Source organism: Schistosoma mansoni, chromosome 2 (genome assembly GCF_000237925.1).
Source record: "Schistosoma mansoni strain Puerto Rico chromosome 2, complete genome".
Lineage (NCBI taxonomy): Eukaryota > Metazoa > Platyhelminthes > Trematoda > Strigeidida > Schistosomatidae > Schistosoma > Schistosoma mansoni.
In genome coordinates, this window is record NC_031496.1 from 5,330,571 (window position 1) to 5,349,185 (window position 18,615).

General features: G+C 37.3%; 1 protein-coding gene and 1 non-coding gene across 2 annotated transcripts in view; both read right to left on the reverse strand.

The window, feature by feature from the left end:
- Positions 1–18,615, reverse strand: part of Smp_134250 (putative heparan sulfate n-deacetylase/n-sulfotransferase) — a gene marked incomplete at its 3' end in the record, with an annotated part of 30,686 nt that overhangs the window by 8,579 nt on the left and 3,492 nt on the right. The window contains exons 3-8 of the mRNA XM_018795440.1: positions 15,786–15,954; positions 10,400–10,497; positions 8,886–9,012; positions 7,759–7,871; positions 7,083–7,268; positions 2,122–2,250 (exon numbers count right to left, since the gene is read on the reverse strand). Of these exons, the coding sequence (XP_018649753.1) occupies positions 2,122–2,250; positions 7,083–7,268; positions 7,759–7,871; positions 8,886–9,012; positions 10,400–10,497; positions 15,786–15,954 (822 nt within the window). The remainder of the gene's footprint in view (positions 1–2,121; positions 2,251–7,082; positions 7,269–7,758; positions 7,872–8,885; positions 9,013–10,399; positions 10,498–15,785; positions 15,955–18,615) is intronic.
- On the reverse strand, positions 984–1,050 carry Smp_tRNA_01974_Leu_TAG.1.1. Its single transcript has one exon. It is a non-coding gene (tRNA).

Genomic DNA, 18,615 nt, shown 5'->3' on the forward strand with positions numbered 1-18,615 from the left:
ATGCAAACCATCTTATTAACAGGAATTATAATTTATCGTTATTTAATCTATCGCCAATTTATAAACTACCGAGGGCCTGGAACATATAGGCATCAGACTGAAAGTAAACAAGTAGTAATGATAATGTACACGGTAGTGGAAGTTAAATAAGTATAGAAAATATAATTCAGAAAGAATGAAATTGAGTAACAGAAAAATACGAAGTAATATTAACACTCAACAAATAGGCTGGTGGGTTTATGCCGTTGAAGTTTAGTTCGAACTACATAACGATCAACCCGTGAAACTACATCAGAGTTCATATTCTTCCAGATAGGTCAGACCAACAGTAAATAACTTCATAGACTGTGCTACCTTGGTTTGATTACTTTTAACAATGATAATTAATGTTACTAGTAAGAAAAAGCGGTAGCTGAATGAGAATAACAAATGTCCCAAACACCTCATTACTATTATTCATACGTATTAGATTAAATTGATTTATTTTTTTGTCATGGTTCCCTATATAGCACAGTACACAAAAGAGAAACGAGTAGGACTTACATCAGTACGCCTACCCGACCCGCTTATATTGATATAATAAGCAACTAATTGGAACTTTCAAGGAGACATACCTCACGTATATCCCTTCTAACTAATCAGTTATTCGTACGAACTGTTACTGTCCTAACTTTTCCGTCCCAAATAGGACGAAACGCGCGTCCTGGATTCCACTGCTAGCCACAATCCATCTTTGCTTACCATGCTTGTGAATTAAGGCTATATCGAGGCAATACGCACAGTATGCACATATGCCAATTAGAGACTGATCAGCTGCAGTCCTAAAAACATCGATGGGAAGATTCAAACAAACAATACTAATTGAATTTATACCAGCCTTGTTGCACTCTACAAGCTGGAAGCAGCGCCGTTAGTTGTTGTCCTGAATTCGTCGTAAACCGCCGGCAAGTTAGCTGGATGTACCTGCATCTCAGAGTTGATGTTCACTCTGGGACTCGAACCCAGTACCTTTCGCTTCTAACGCCATCGCGTTATCCACTCGGCCACTGAGTCCTGATAGCCACTTGCTTGTGCAATGGGGTGAAGTTTAAATTCAATTAGTATTGTTTGTTTGAATCTTCCCCCATCGGTATAGCTTCTCAGCGGTAGGAGTAGACTACTTTGGACCGTTTTTAGTCAAAAGAGGAAGGTCACTAGAAAAAAGGTATGGATGTTTATTCACTTGTTTGCAAGCACGAGCAGTACATATTGAAATGACGTATAGTTTGGATACTGATTCATTTATAATGGCCTTATTACGTTTTATTGGAAGAAGAGGGAAGCCTGCAGAAATTTACAGTGACAATGGGTCAAACTTTGTGGGTGCAGTCTCTGAACTAAGGAAATTTGTGCGGCAGTGAAATCAGCAGAAGATAAATAATGAATTGTCAGCGAGACAGATTCAATGGTATTTCTTCATTATTCAGTTCATATTGAGATTAATAAGCACATTTCAAGTATTGTTCACGTGTAGTAATGTAGTGAACGAGAACAACCACATGTATTTGAATACAAAATTACAAAACATATTAGTAAAATCTGAGAACCATACAGTAAACAATTCATTTGCAAAATGTCAATCAGTTGTCTCAGAATTGATTGTTTCTTCGTTCACACACCAATCAATCTCTGTTCTCGTTCTTTTCTCTCCGGTCTTCTTAGCCTTCTGCCGCCATGCATTTCACTTTCGATTGGTGATACATACTACTTATGTCTGCCGACATCAGTAGCACACACCACAGTAGGACTAATTGATGAGAGATGTTAAATTTAAGAGTAAGAGATAAAGAAATAATTGTCAATCAACTGATTTCATTTCCTTTCAGATTTGGTTTCATTATTTATCAGTAGTTCATTTAATTTATTATTACTCTGCAGTTGTAAAATGCCTTATAAGTTTCCAGACTGTCTTTATCTCCTTGTAATGTAACAATTTAATTGATCAAATTAGTGAGCTTTTTTCATAACTAGCTAAACAGATTTTGAGCAACACTAGAAATTAAAACACGTATGAATTTATATGGTATGATGTAATAATGGAATCTCAAAGAGATATTTGAATGATACTAGTAATGAACGTACCGGATTGAACAGGAATGTATGAAATAGTTCTCCACCGAAAATATATTCAATTAACTGTTTCATTCCGCCTCGTATATCTTCGGGATGAGGTGTATGAGTGTAAATTCCACAGGTTTGACGAGGAAGAACCTACAATGACACAATAATATTGATTAGTTCTTTGAGCGAATTATTGTAAAATTTTAACCATATACTTATAAAGCTGAGAATAAATTATTTAGCCACCTTTGACTTGAATAAATAAGATTTCAGGTAGTCTACAACTGAAAAATGATTAGTTCTTAAAACTAGGGGTACTTACATATTGTTGAACATTTTACACTGGCATAAACATTATAGTATTACCATCGAACAAGTGAATGAAGTCTTAAACATCAATTGATCAAGTGACTAGTTATCGTCTTTGAGAGATTTATCAGTCAGTTACTTAGTGGTCTTAAGTTTATTATTTTACAAGATCGATATGCCAGCTACAAAGTACAGTGGACCAATTAAGGTAGCTGCAAAACTCAAACATCCATTTTCAATCCCTTAGATAGGTATATCCATACAGTTACTATATCAGGTTACTGAAGTCATTTTACTGTATAGGGTTGACCACACTTCACTAGCAAGACATAGATAACAGTCAGTCACAACGTTGAACTTCGTACGTACGTACATCAGTTCAAGTTACCATAACACATTCCCACAGAGATGCAGATAACAATTCAAATCCCATAGTGTTAGAGGTAGTAAGAGTGTAAGCAGTAATCCGAAAGATTAGGGTTTGAAGATGTTATTCAAAGAGTATATTCCAGTGAAATAAATTTGGAGGGAAAATAGATAGGGACATGAAGAATTCAGAAGATTAGAATTTGGGAGAACACAAAGTGTGGATGCACCTTCGCCATTGCAAACGATTTCGAGCCATGTCATTCAAAGTCTCTAACCATCGATTGCCATCATCTCGCGGATCACAACCACCTACTCTACACCTACCAGGAGATTGGATTGATGGGCAGAACTCTTTAGGGATCAGTTCAACTGGCCTTCAACCACACTTAAGTAACCCACGATCCCCAGTCGTCCTGAATGGCAAGTCAATGTAAGTCCTCCAACTCTCCACGAGGTTGAAAAATCTATAGGAAATCTGAAGCGAGGGAGAGCAGCAGGCCCTAACATGTTCACCCCTGAGATTTTTAAGGATGGTGGTCCAGTATTAGCAGCGAGATTGACTAAAGTCCTATGTAGAATCTGGGAATTGGACGTAATTCCATCTGACTGGTCCCAATCACTGATTGTGCCAGTCTATAAGAAAGGACAAAAGTCCTCTTGTGACAATCACAGAGGAATCAGTTTGACTAATATAGTGTCTAAAATATTAGCTTCAATAATACTTGGACGCCTAACCAAAGCTCGTGAAGAGCAGACTAGAGAAAACCAAGCTGGTTTTCGACCTGGACGTGGTCGCATAGACCAGATATTCACTCTACGTCAGGTCCTAGAACATAAACACACATTCGGACGTCCCACAATAGTAGTATTTCTTGACCTTAAGGCGGCTTTTGACTCTGTTGATCGTGAGGTTCTATGGCAGTGTTTGTCACTGAAAGGAGTACCAAAGAAGTACATTAACCTCATAAAGGCTCTCTACTCGAACACAACTGGTCGAGTTAGAGCCTATGGCGAACTGTCATCAGAATTGGTTACCTCAAGTGGTATTCATCAGGGCTGTCCACTCTCCTCATTCTTGTTTAACTTTGTCATCGAGATGCTTTTAGAGATAACACTTTCATCTAAATCTCCAGGAGTTGAACTTTTACCGGGAGACTCACTTGTTGACTTAGAATACGCCGACGACATAGTTCTATTTGGAGAAGACGTTGACAAAATGCAGAGTCTTCTGACCACTATAAGCAACTATGCAGGCATGTTCGGAATGCGATTCTCTCCCTCGAAGTGCAAAATGTTACTTCAGGGTTGGGTTGCATCGACACCTGAAATAATGATAGGGAGTGAAGTAGTTGAGCGTGTTGACTGCTTCACTTATCTTGGGAGTCTGATCAGCTCTTGTGGTCTGGTATGTAACGAAATCTTAGCACGGATACAGAAGGCTCGTCTAGCTTTCGCCAACTTGCATCATTTATGGTGTAGGCGAGATATCCGTCTAGCAACAAAAGGACGAGTTTACTGTGCAGCAGTTCGTTCCGTCTTACTTTATGGCAGTGAAACATGGCCGATAAGAGTAGAGGATATTCGTAGGCTACTAGTTTTCGATCATAGGTGTCTTCGAAGCATTGCTCGTATATCCTGGGACCACCGAGTAAGTAATGCAGTTGTTAGGAAACGGGTACTAGTTAAGGATGGAAAATCGATTGATGAAGTAGTGAAACTTCATCAGTTGAGATGGCTGGGACACGTGTTACGTATGCCCAACCACCGACTGCCCAGACGTGCAATGTTCCATGGTGTAGGAGTAGGTTGGAAGAAAGCTAGGGGCGGTCAGATCAAAACGTGGCACAAATCCATGAAGTCACTGACAAGTGGACTGAGCCATGTTGGTAGGTGTAGACTACCTGGTTGGGATCCGCGAGATGATAGAAACCGATGGTTAGAGACCTTGAATGACATGGCTCGAAATCGTTTGCAATGGCGAAGGTGCATCCACTCTTTGTGTTCTGTCAGATTCTAATCTTCTGAATTCTTCATGTCCCTATCCTTTTTCTATTTCCAAATTTATTTCACTGGATTATACTCCTTCAATAACTTCTTCAAACCCTAATCTTTCACATAATGCTTATACTCTTACTACTTCTACCACTATGGGACTTGAATCGACAACTTCATCTCTGTGGTAATGTGGTATGGCAGCTCGAACTGATGTACGTACGTACAAAGTTCTACGCTGTGACTGACTGACTGACACCTACCTACATGGCTCAGTCCACTTGTCAGTGACTTCATGGATTTGTGCCACGTTTTGGTCTGGCTGCCCCTAGGTTTCTTCCAACCCACTGCTACACCATAAAACATTGTTCGTCAGGGCAGTCGGTGGTTGCGCATACGTAATACGTGTCAAATGCTGCCTTAAGGTCAAGAAATACTACTATTGTAGGGCGTCTTAATGTGTGTCTATGTTCTTGGACCTGACGTAGAGTGAATATCTGGTCTATGCGACCACGTCCAGGTCGAAAACCAGCTTGGTTTTCTCTAGTCTGCTCTTCACGAGCTTTGGTTAGGCGTCCAAGTATTATTGAAGCTAATATTTTAGACACTATATTAGTCAAACTGATTCCTCTGTGATTGTCACAGGAGGACTTTTGTCCTTTCTTATAGACTGGCACAATCAGTGATTGGGACCAGTCAGATGGAATTACGTCCAGTTCCCAGATTCTACCAAAGACCTCAGTCAATCTCGCTGCTGGTACTGGACCACCATCCTTAAAAATCTCAGGGGTGAACATGTTAGGGCCTGCTGCTCTCCCTCGCTTCAGATTTCCTATAGATTTTTCAAAGACATAGATATAATAATGCCATCATATCTAGATTTAACCTTTGAAACCGCAATCGAATTTGGCTACATGGACTAGAAAGTTTCGGAATACTGTACACCACAAAATTCATTTAGACTAACAGACAACTATGATAACATTCCTTAAATATTAAGACACTTGTAGGTCCTCAAGATTCACTAAATTGACCGGTTGGCAGATATCAATCATAGTTGAAAGCGTGAGTCAATTGAAGCTAGACCACCACGGCCGTTTCGTTTTATTATGGGACTCCTCAGCAGTGCGCATCCACGAACCCGCCTCGCGAGCGAGATTCGGACCCAGGACCTACCAGTCTTAAGCCGGAGCCCTTAACCGATAGACCACTGAGCTGGCATCCAACGGTGTTAATGTCTAACTTCAACTGATCCACGAAGTTGAGCAACCATTCACCAATTGTCTTCAGTGAGTTCCTATCTCACAACAGACGTGGTTTTGAACTCCACTGGTCACTGCTTCTCATTAGAGCTCCTAGATATACATTAACACCGTTGGATGCCAGCTCAGTGGTCTATCGGTTAAGGGCTCCGGCTTGAGACTGGTAGGTCCTGGGTTCGAATCTCGCTCGCGAGGCGGGTTCGTGGATGCGCACTGCTGAGGAGTCCCATAATAGGACGAAACGGCCGTCCAGTGTTTCCAGGTTTTCCATGGTGGTCTAGCTTCAATTGACTCACGCTTTCAACTATGAAATATACTAAATCTCCACAAAAACCCCTTTTGAGATATCAATCAGCCTAAGGAACAAGATGGAATTATTAATTCCTCTATGATAAATGTAACTGTAAACTTAACATAGAAGTTTAAATTATTACCGATATGATATCTGTATATTTCCTTTTGTCAATTAAGACAAAATAATATTCAGCAAGTATTAACCTGTCGTACCCTCAAACAGGTAGCCCGACCATTCGCTCTAAATTTCACTGGAAATATTGGGTGTACACGTTCTAAATTAGTTAGATTATTTAATTATTCTTGAAGCTGTAGACTGATTAACATTTGTGAAGATTTACAGAATTAATAATATGTTTGGTGCGAATTAGCTACTAAACATTGGCTCATTAAAAACAGAGGCTTTGAGTTACGCTTGTTATTCGATTGTTAGAAATATTAATCTGCTGACAAACCGAGATTCTAACCCGAAATATTATGGCTAAAACTCGAGTTCTCAAACCACATAAGAAACAGATGAACTAATGAATTCACCTATTTAAACAGCTGAACAGACCATACATTTGATTTCCATCTGACACGTATTCTTATTCTGAATAGGAGTTTAGTATATAAATCGGAATATGATTATTTAATTGTATAAACTTATACCCATCGTATATACAACAGAAACTGATATTTTTGAACAGTACAGAAGAATATTTTGTAACAATCAAAAACATGAATACATAACGTCGATTCCTCAAGAAATGTTACCTGAATATTATTGTAACGGAAACCCGAATGAAAATCAGACGACCTAACATAAGGATAATGTATTGTAGATGTAACATTCACATTCGACACCGTACGCCATGCTTCATAAAGGTCAGGATAGACAGGATAAACTCCAGAATGACGAGGCGCAACAGAATAACCGATTTGAACTGGAATATCACGTTCCTAAAATGAACCATTGGAATAGATCAACAGTAGTCCATTCAAAACTGTGAAGCTGTAATAATTAGTGATAATGAACATAAAACTCAGTGACCAAGAGTAAATTTATAAGCAGATTACATATCACATATATAGCGTGACATCAGTTAAACGTTACAAGCGTGGTATACGGGGCAAGACTAGAATATCTAACTCAAGTCGATGGAGCAAACGAGTAAAATGGTACTCTTAAACCAGTTTTAAGACTATTATAACGCCATATAAACAACACAATAGGATATTACACAGTTGTTTAGCTCTATTTTCAAGCTACACAGCAATAAAGATTTCTGACTCTGTTTGTGATCCCACAAAGACGAATTCGTCACTAAAAGTGTGAGAACTTTTGAAAAGTACATTGCTTACTAATTTCCCGTCAATTTACTATGAATACAAGTTTATGGCTAAAGTTTTCGGTCTTGTCATTAAAAATTCAAATGATCTCATTGCTTACCTCGGCGAATACTTGATTACGTTCTATAGCTTGTTGAATACATGTTTTATTCATCATATGAGGTCTACCATGATGCCATAAATGACTAAACCACCAAAATTTATGGCGATTTTCTGGAAAAAAAGCAGTCATATATAAAATACAGAGAAATCGCATTGTTGTTATATCATTGATCTTAAAGTTTGGTTTCTTTAACATGAAAGTTTTATTGTTAATCTAGACGATAAAGGTTGAAGTAATTTTTTCTACAAATAGATAAACCATGAAGGACAGAATATCCCAGCGTGAAAAGAAAATGCAAAAGTAGTCAATTTTTCGTAAAAATCAGGTAAAATTCGGTCAGGGTTACTGCCGGTCCCAAGCCCGAGTAGAGCAGGAGGGTTGAGGATGGAGTCAGCCACCCCATCCCATAGAAAACAACATTACTAAAAAACCTTAACCAGATTCAACAAATTAAACTATTGAAACTCCGCCCTGGCAGTTGAAGGATCTCCATTTAGAAAAATTATGACGTTCATAGTGAAAGCCGAGATTCTTCTGAATTCACGAGACCGATATCCTCTCTAACAACCAGAGCGACAATTAGTATAGATACATGGGATATCCAGACAATGTAGGTGACCAGAAGAACCAATCAAATAGCTACGGAAATGAGGAGATACAACTTGGCGGTTCTCGGAATAAGTGAAACCCGTTAGACCCATGCTGGATAGAAAGGATTAGCTTCGACAGAAATGTTGTTGTATTCCGGTAACAAAGAAGAAAATACTCCAAACACGAAGGGAGTTGCTCTGATGCTGTCCAGAGAAGCATGTAAAGCACTTATAGGATGGGAATCTTATCATTCCAGGATCATCAAAGCATCCTTTAAAACAAAGGAGGGGATCACAATGAATGTTATCCAATGTTATGCACCCACCAGCGATAGCAATGAAGATGATAAAGATCAGTTTTATGGGAGACTGCAGTCGATCGTAGAGAAGCGCTCAGGAAAGGATCTGACTATCCTGATGGGAGATCTAAACGCGAAGGTCGGGATGAAAAATACTGGACATGAAGATATCACTGGACGATATGGACTAAGAGAAAGGAATGAGAAATAATTTAGAGAAAATAAATATACTTACGTAAAATATAATTGTAAACAATTTTATCCGACCAACGTGATTTACTGAAAAATGCACCACAGAATCCCATATTAAACGTAAATTCCTGTATAAAAGTGCGCCAGTAATTTTGCGCTTTGATCATAGCCTTTTAAAATAGACATATACGAATAAATGGTTGCAAATATATGAGAAAATAGTACATCAATTTATTTGCATACAATACTGGTATATAGAATAAGGCATAGCTCATTTTTAAGAACTTAAACATAGCATTCTATAAGATAAGTAATAAAGTAGTATTTATAATAGCTTAATCTAAAAATGACAAAGAGAGAAGGTAAACACGAATGGTGTCCGGAATCAGACTGGTGACCTCTAGGTTACGAAATCAATGCTCTGATGTGGCAAGCAATGACTTTACCGATTGGGGTGCGAATGACGCATGAAAGTGATTTTTCCCAATCGTCTGTCACGTGTGATCACACCTTGAGAAACAGTAATTACATAACCTTGTCAGTTAGTTATATTTGTTTGATTATAGATGTTTAACTGTATAATATTGTAAATATGTCCACATAGTACGTTATTAATTATTTGATGTTAAGTAATACTCAGTTCAAATTATGCAAATCTGACTATAAAGAAATCACATAAGAAAGGTGTGTCAAATAAATCCATATAACCAGTCTTTGTGTTCTCACTATGCAACGTCCGATTCGGGTTCTCAGCACTAAGTACAAGTTATTCAAATATTCTGCAGACATAATATGCTCCTCTATAAGTCAGTTTCAGAGATCGGAATCACAACTGAATCTTAACTTAAACTCAGTCTGTGTATATCATTGAAGCCGGTTTTTATCAATCATTAATGAGGCAAAAAGAAATCAGGTAAATAAAAACACTTTATGGCTATGAACCTATCGTGAATCAACACAGAGTACATAAGTGTCCTATTACATTAACGTATAGATAATGTTTAATTTCTAAAAGGTAATAGCCAGTAAAGTTTGTACTTCTCTCTACATAAATGGGATAAACAAGCGGTGATTATGCTGAGTGACGTAATATTTTTATTTCGTCATTTTTGAATAACACGTTTAATAATCTCTTGAAATGCGATATACGCGGAACACTCAACTCAGATGGTACAGGTTTATAGCTTTATCAACCCAGTTTACGAATTTTTTAATATGACCAACCAGACTTCAAAATTTTACATTCAGCTGTATTAATAAATCTGAGTAACATCATATACCGATGATTCCCATATAACTAGGACAACATTGATCCTTCATTTAATCTAGTTCCTATCTCACAGGCACTCAACAACAAAGACTCATATAAGTTATACATAGAATTCAGTCCCAAGTCACAACCTCGACAAATCAGTCTTCTTTCCAGACATTACATCAGGGGAAACTCCAAAGTAATGTCATATCACTAAAGAAGCTGTTTCAGGAATTACTCGAATACAAACTAGAAGAAAACCCCAGTAGAAAAAGTTTGATTTTTTTTCCTAAAAAACGACTTACATTTATGTCATCAATTGACAGATGTGCATCTCGGTCTGGAACAAACACATCATCAATATCAACTAGGACCCACCTCAGTAAATCAAGTTCATTTGAAGCTTGAATAAAAATAAAAGTTAACAATAATTATACGGCAACAAAATCAAAAGGAACAAATACAGTGTTGTTACATAAGAGCGTAATTATATTTCTGAACAGTTAACTTATTATTGAGAAATATATCTTTAGTACATACGTTAACATTCATTGTCGAACTATGATGTAAACGGCGATATGATATGGAACAAAGATTAATTTAAAATGTCCCGACCGTTGCTGCTACCTTGACGTGGTGGTCAGGCTTGCCTATCGTAATGAACCAATCGAGCTATACTGACTGAAACAATCGTTCCTCAAGGTCCTACCATGCCAGACAGGTCGATTGAAGAGCGGTAAGACTAAAAGCAGAAAACCTAAGGTCCGAAGGCGAAGTCGTACTGTTGACTGTACAGAAGTGTGACGGCAGTAAAGTGTTTCCTTCAGACAACCAGCGTAACAGTGATGCTGACTTTCCACAAGAAGGGGTGAGGTTAGAAAAGAAAGACCCTAAAAATGCACACCTCGCCTTATCCCACGGATATCCGTCCCCAGCGGTAAGGTCCCAACAAGTACGGAGCTAACACGAAAACTACTCACAAAAAGGTCGTGTGTGACCGACCTCAAGCAGTTGTCCCTTGGGCACTGCGGTCACGCTCTCAGGTCACTAAGGCCAAATCTAACCCGATCCCCTTTTCAGGTACCTCCAGAAGAACCCCTCCACGATGTGTGGGCAACCAAGAAGTGATAACCGCCCTCATACCTCTAACAGCACTCAAGATCATTGTATCCATAATCAATCTCCCTCTTCGATTCCTATTATTTCTCCTACCTCGACTTTCAACACTGAACTTCCTCTTTCGGTTTCTTCCTCAAGTGTCACCATAGCCAACGATTCTAGTACGCAAAACACTGTCCCAGGTCTACAGAAACCTTGCTTCAAACTACACATTGAAGCCTTCAAAGTACGCACCCCATGTCAAAATGGCCAGCAGGCCTCTTTGGCTAAAACCCCAGAACTTCGTACCATTGATGTATGCTGTGTCTCTGAAACACGCATACAGGATCCTATTGTGGTCATTCACTTGACCTCACCTCGCAAAAATGTAGAGCCAACGAGATACACCCTCCGTGTATCTGGCGACCCGATGGCTAGGTCCCGTGGACTTGCAGGTGTGGGCATTGCACTAAGTACGAGGGCAGAACAAGCACTATTAGAATGGATCCCTGTTAACAGTCATCTATGTGCTGTTCGGCTAGACGGCTCCGTAAGAACTCGGAAGGATAGAGATACACGTCGTTGCCTTTTTGTGGTTTCTACCTACGCTCACACTGACTGCAGCCATGATGAAGTGAAAGATGACTTTTACAGAAAGCTCTATGAACTTCAAAAAGCTAAGCGATCAGACATAGTACTTGTTGCAGGTGACTTTGATGCCCAGGTAGGTAGCTTAAACCAAACAGAAAGACATTTAGGTGGGTATTTTAGTATCCCAACTTAGCGAACACATAATGGTGATCGTCTGTTGCAACTATGCTCAGACAATCGTTTATGTTTAGCAAACACTAATTTTAAGCATAGGGAAAGACATCGTCTAACATGGCAACCACCTGCATCAAACCAATGATGGACTCAAATAGACCATATTGCCATCAGTCATCGTTTGAGAGGCTCGATAGAAGACTGACGATCGTTTTGGAGTACATGTTTAAACTTTGATTATGTTCCGATACGAGCACGTATTTGCTTGCGCCTCACTGGATACAGAAAAGCCACATTAAGAAAACCCATTAGAGTTGAACTAAGTGATGAGAAAGCCAAAAGTAGATTCCAGGAACAACTGAGATCACTCATAGGCAGTTCTGAAAACGAGGATGACCCTGATGTTGCTAGGCTCAAAAGCAGCGTTTGACTCTGTAGACCGAAAGGTTCTGTGGCAGTGTGTGTCATTGAAAGGTGTACCTCAGGGGTACATAAACCTTGTGAAAACACTTTACACGAACACTACTAGTCGAGTCAGAGCTTATGGTGAACTGTCATCGAACTTTACAACCTCAAATGTTGTCCGGCAAGACTGTTCACTATCCCCAATTTCGTTTAATTTCATTATAGACCTACTGCTGGAAATAACACTCTCCTCGAATGAATTTTCAGGAATTGATCTCCTACGAGGAGGTTCACTTATCGACTTAGAATACGCAGTTCTGTTTGGTGAAGACGCTGACAAAATGCAGTCTTCCGTTAGAACCTAGTAACAATGTCAGGATATTTGGAATGCGTTTCTCCTCCTCTAAACATGAATTGTTACTCTAGGACTGGCCTGCGTCAACACCTGAACTAAGGATAGGGAGTGAAGCAGTAGAACGCGTCAAAAACTTCACTTATCTTGGAAGTCTGACCAGCCCTAATGGGTTGGTATCTGACGAAATCTCAGCACGGATTCAAAAAGCTCGTTTGGCTTTTGCCAACTTACGTCACCTATGGCGAAAGCGAGATATCCGTCTATCAATTAAGGGACGAGTATACTGCGCAGCAGTTCGCTCTGTTCTACTTTACGGCTGTGAAACATGGCCATTAAGAGTAGAAGATACTCGTAAGTTACTAGTATTTGACCACAGATGTCTTAGAAATATTGCTCGCATCTGCTGGGATCACCGGGTAAGTAATGGTGAGGTTAGACACAGTATATTAGGGAATGATGGTAAGTCAGTTGATGAGTTTGTGAATCTTCATAGACTGAGATGTTTGTGCCTCGTGTTATGTATACCTGAACACCGATTACCACGACGCGCTATTCTGACTAGTGTAGGGGATGGTTGGAAGAGAGTTAGGGGCAGCCAAACCAAAACGTGGCATCAGTGCTTGAAGTCACTAACTTCTAGTATGAGCCATGTTGGTAGATGCAGACCACTTGATTGGGGTCCGTGTGACTATCGTAACCAATTGTTGGAGACTCTGTGTGACATGGCTCAGAACCGATCACAATGGCGTAGGTGTATACACTCCCTGTCTTCCCTTAAACAGAGAGATTAGAATTGTTTCATATCTGTCTTTCTTCCTGTACTATATCCTTATATACAATCTTTGTTTTATATATGAGAACCATTAAATTAACTACTATGAATTCGGCGTTCATCTTGTTGTGTTAATGAGGTTATGACAGCTTGGACCAATGCATATATGTGCCTGGTCCTACGTTGTAGCTGACTGACTGAACATAACTATATTAATCTGTAGGGGAAAAACACCAGGAGGAAGAGTTAGGCAGAAAATCAATGGTGGGTGCTGACTTAAAAAATTCCTCCGACGAAAACCTATTTTAATCGTGAACTAGTTACTGATATTGTTTGTGAAGTTCCAATGTTGAATCTATCCCTAAAGACTTCAATGACGGATACAGCAGACAATTCTTAGAACAAGAATCTTTACATCTTTTCTGTCATAAATGCATTACTTAAACAATAATATTTCAATAAATATGAAGAGCAGTATGACTATTTAATCTTCCAATAAATTAATATTTATTTTCCCAATGAAACTTTATTCGAGCAATTACAAAGTATTTTAACAGACCCGAGGTAATTATTGATGAGAATACTCTGTTTGAAGAAACTGAGAAAACTTATATTTTTTTCAATGAAATATATAAAATTTATCGAGCATTACAATGATTTAATTCGAATTTGTCATTTGGAATAAAATGCTTATTTGAAATAAAGGTTCAGAGAAAACTGAAGTAAAAAAATAGATTTCAACCCAAGATTTATATTAATACATGGGTTGGTTGAAGTAGAGATAAGAGAAATAGAGCCTAGAAATATTTTGTATAGGAAACGGTGACTAACTGTTTTCACAGTGTCCTATTGTGGATGATACGTTGGACTCATACAATGTGGAAGTTGTTGTTAACAAGGTGACAAGTCTGTAGTAAGCAAGTGTATTTTGTTATTTGAAGAACTCAACATTTTCAGAGAAAGATTGAGTTTCCTTATTCTGACTGGTTATCAGGGAATTGAAAAGTTAATTACGTAGAATGGATAGATGATATTTTGAGCCGCAAATTATATAACTGAAGGGTTATCAGAACCCTTAGATATTTAGAAATTTTAAAACTGAAGCTGAAAATGACACATCAAATGAAACTGATTACGTTTATTGAGAAAATTAATCGGTTTACTCCATAAGCTAATTGCTACTAAGTACCATAGAGTTCCTGGGACATAAATAAAGAGTGGTTTTATAGGTCTGTAACTTGTTACTAAATAGGTTAAAATGTTTCTATATTTCATCCTAACTAGGCTACGACGTTTCACTGTCAAAGGTCGTTTTAATCGCTAATAACCACAATGTCATATTCTTAATACAAATAATCAATTGAAGATGTAACTGTACATCAAGACAACTGACAAAATCTCATGTCACAACTAATCAAATCTCTGAATTTATACAATACTACGACAAAACATCTGCCACCATCCAAGACTGAAGCAAGCGACTCATATGTTCTCAAACATAGCTGAATACTAAATACAGTACAAAGTTAGGATATCACACTATTAAAGGTATTCTAACGTAATTCTCAGAACTACAAAAGACTTATTAACACAGTCAAGGCGCTTACTTTGTCGATGTTACTGCATTTTTTTCTGTGAACATTGCATTGAAAACAAGTGTTCCTTCTTCGATATTTCAGAAACGGTCCGCGTACTCAGAAAACCTAAGACAAATTTACGACCAATTACTTTCTGTTACATATTACTGAATACCTTTAGGACATTTGATTTATGTGCTAGGCTTTCAACGCACGAAAACAGAATGTACGGATTGCCCAGAACACTAACAAAAATTAACTATTAGTAAAAATATAGCTAAATAAATATACTTCAATGGTTTACATTGATCCAACTGTATGAAGAACTGGGAGATAAGACAGAATAATCACTTTGTTAGTTTTTAGGCCCAAATGACAAAGGATGTCAAAAATTTGTACTGTATTATACACTAAAATAAATATTATGATGTGTTATACCGTTCGATTCCAGAATATAGTAACTTCCCAAAGAGAGTAGAAGATGAGACAAAGAAAGTAAATCATTGTAGGAAAAAAATGTCAAATATCGAGATGAAAATTCATTAAATAAGCAGTAGCAGGTAGAATATATTGAACTTCGGTTTTATCTGGTTTAAAAGAAAGAACATGTTGAAAACAATATGCAATGTCAGACATACATGATACGTTCATTTTCGAGACAATATCACCAAACTGAGGACTGAAAGGATGAGATGATGGTGGAGAAGCGTGGAAAATACCTTTAGATAGATAGACAATAGTGTCAAGTAGCAATATTGACGATAGCCAAATTCCTCCAGGACGGAAAGCAAAAAGAACACGTTGAATTCCATCAAATAAGCCAACATCTTCTAAAACCAAACTTTGGTAAACTGGAAAGGTGCCACTGTGAGACTCTGTAGAGTAATTCTTTAGAGCAATGACACAAAATGTTCTTGTAAGATTTCTTCCAAAGGCAAATAAAAGATACATTGAAGTTTTTTACAACATAAAATAAGAACACTCGTGAGGCTACTTATACCTGCATAGGATCTACACAGAAGTGCGAATGAAGCACAGAATATAGATCTACGGCTTCATAAAAATTGCCTTGATCCTCATAACAGTTCTAATAAACGACAGGAAAATCCTGATCGACAAAAACAAGCTTAAAATCTGCCAGCCGTTTTCCTTTCTTTCAGAATCAAAACCGTCCGTAGTATAGTTTCAATAATTGAGACGACAACGATTACAATACTTTAAAATTATGGAATTCACAGTCGATTAGATAACGGAGAAAACCGTTTAAAATGTGAGATTATAATTGTGATTTATGACTCAACAAATTAGAGTGAAAGCGGCATCATTTTAGGATTACTGAGAAAATTCTAACCGACCATGTTAGGTATGAAATAGACCATGATAGAAATAGGTAGATGATGCAAGGAGCAAAACATTACTTAAAATAAACAAATTTCGACCACAACTAAAAACATAATTATTAAATAGGAGTTAAAATAATGAAAAACTGTTACCATGATAATTAGAAGTCAAATAATAGGTTATTTGTAGATCAAATTTCTGGTTTAAACCTAATTCAAATGACCTCCGTAAACCAAGGTAAACTCGAATTGAATTATTAACCGATTTTACTGAAGAGATATTTGATGTAAATATCGTTCCCAATGTTCCATAGATGACGAGCTAATGTACTACTGATGATATTTGATTTTCTTAGATCGTATCAGCTAACTACTTTATTTTGAGCTTTATGATTTGACATTGGTAAACATGATTTTGATCAACATTTCCAGCTACCGATTGATATTTGACAAAATCTACTTCATTGTTATAGCTACAATTTCTTTGTTTCGATTTAGTATTTTAGAATTGGAGTGTATTTTCGACCTAGCTATGAAGCTAAACAGAAATTGTGTCCTCCAATCTCAAAGAATTAAAGCTGTGAAACTCCATCATTAGCGAATCAACTGGCAATTACATCATCATCAAAATAAAGCTAAAAACTAGACATGATTTATGATATGACAAAATAAAAAAATTTCATTTAGAGTTATGCTAAGATGTTATTCAAGCTTTTAGGTTTTCATATTCTACAGAGGTTATACATCGGTGTTTTTAGTTAATTCAATGTGATATCTGTGAAATACACATACAAACTAGATGTTTTGTACTTCTACATAAGTTGAATCTCCTTACAATTAAATGTTTGATATAATTTTAGATTTTAACTACCCAAGTAACTCAACGTATCGAATTTCGATGCTAACGTCCAAGAGACGGTAAAATATATCCAAAGATCAACAAAAGACCCCAGTTAACGAAACAATAATGAATATGTTCAACATATTTCGAAAATATTTTTAGTGGGTGAGAATCTATTTGGTGATCTATTTTAAACAACAATGATAATTTATATAAAAACGACGACATAGTCAAACTAGCTTTAGCTGTTATTCGTTACATAAATACATCTCTTATAGACGTCAGTTGAAACCTTAGTGAGACTATAATTCATGGACGACCTTTGAGCAACGCTAAAATGACTTTGGTATGTCCACGTACTTGATAGGGTTAAATGAGGATTATAGATTAGTGTGAGGAGTTAGGGTCGAAATTTACAGTTGAACGTTTGGGTTAAGAATTAGGTTTAATGTTTTCATCACGAACTAACACCGGCGGTAATGCCAAAATGATATTTAACCAAATAAGTGAATGAATTTCGCGCCCAAATTTAAGACCTGCTATCTTAAATGTGATTGGTTCGTCAATAAGTTATAGTCTCGCCGAAACCTTAATTTTAAATAAATTTGGTGATTAAACAGCGGTTCTTATATTTGACTTAGTTAAAATTACTGTGCAAAAGCTAATAATACCACCCGGCTGTCCGAACTAAGATATCTATAGCAAACTTCTAACGTAAAATCCAGAGGATTAATGTGAAGCGGCTAAACTACAAAGCCACAGATAGGATTATTATAAGAAATCAAAAACATATACGAAGACATTTAAGACTTTTTCGTATAGTGCCAACGTTTTGACAAAATAAATGTTAGCTGAATATCTAAGCATTTGATTACACTGCTTGTGTACAGTTAAAGTTGTCGAACTGATAAGTGGACACGGGTATGAAAAGAATTAAGATCAACAAGGTGACCTGAAAGCTATTTACCCAAGCTTTGAGCTGTGGTTGTATAAAGATATATCTCAAGTAAATGAGTTGGATTCCTGACAGACTAGTTCTTTTTAATCATACAAAATTTGTGGCATGGAGTTGCAAACTATAATAATAATAAATAAATGAACAAAGCGTTGAGAATAAACTATGGTACATACGACATGAAAAGCAAGTACTCAGTTTGAATCGTAAAGAAAGGAGTTCGATTTTGACTTTGAATTACTCAATTTCCATCCTAATTTACTCAAGTGTATGAAGCTTAATGCAATCAGAACCCAAGAGACATTCTGTACTGGTTAAAATGACAAATGCGCGAAAAAGAACTAAAAATACACCATATAACTTCAATAAATGCGTCAATGAAAACCATCCAAAGCAACAGTTAAAATTGGAAC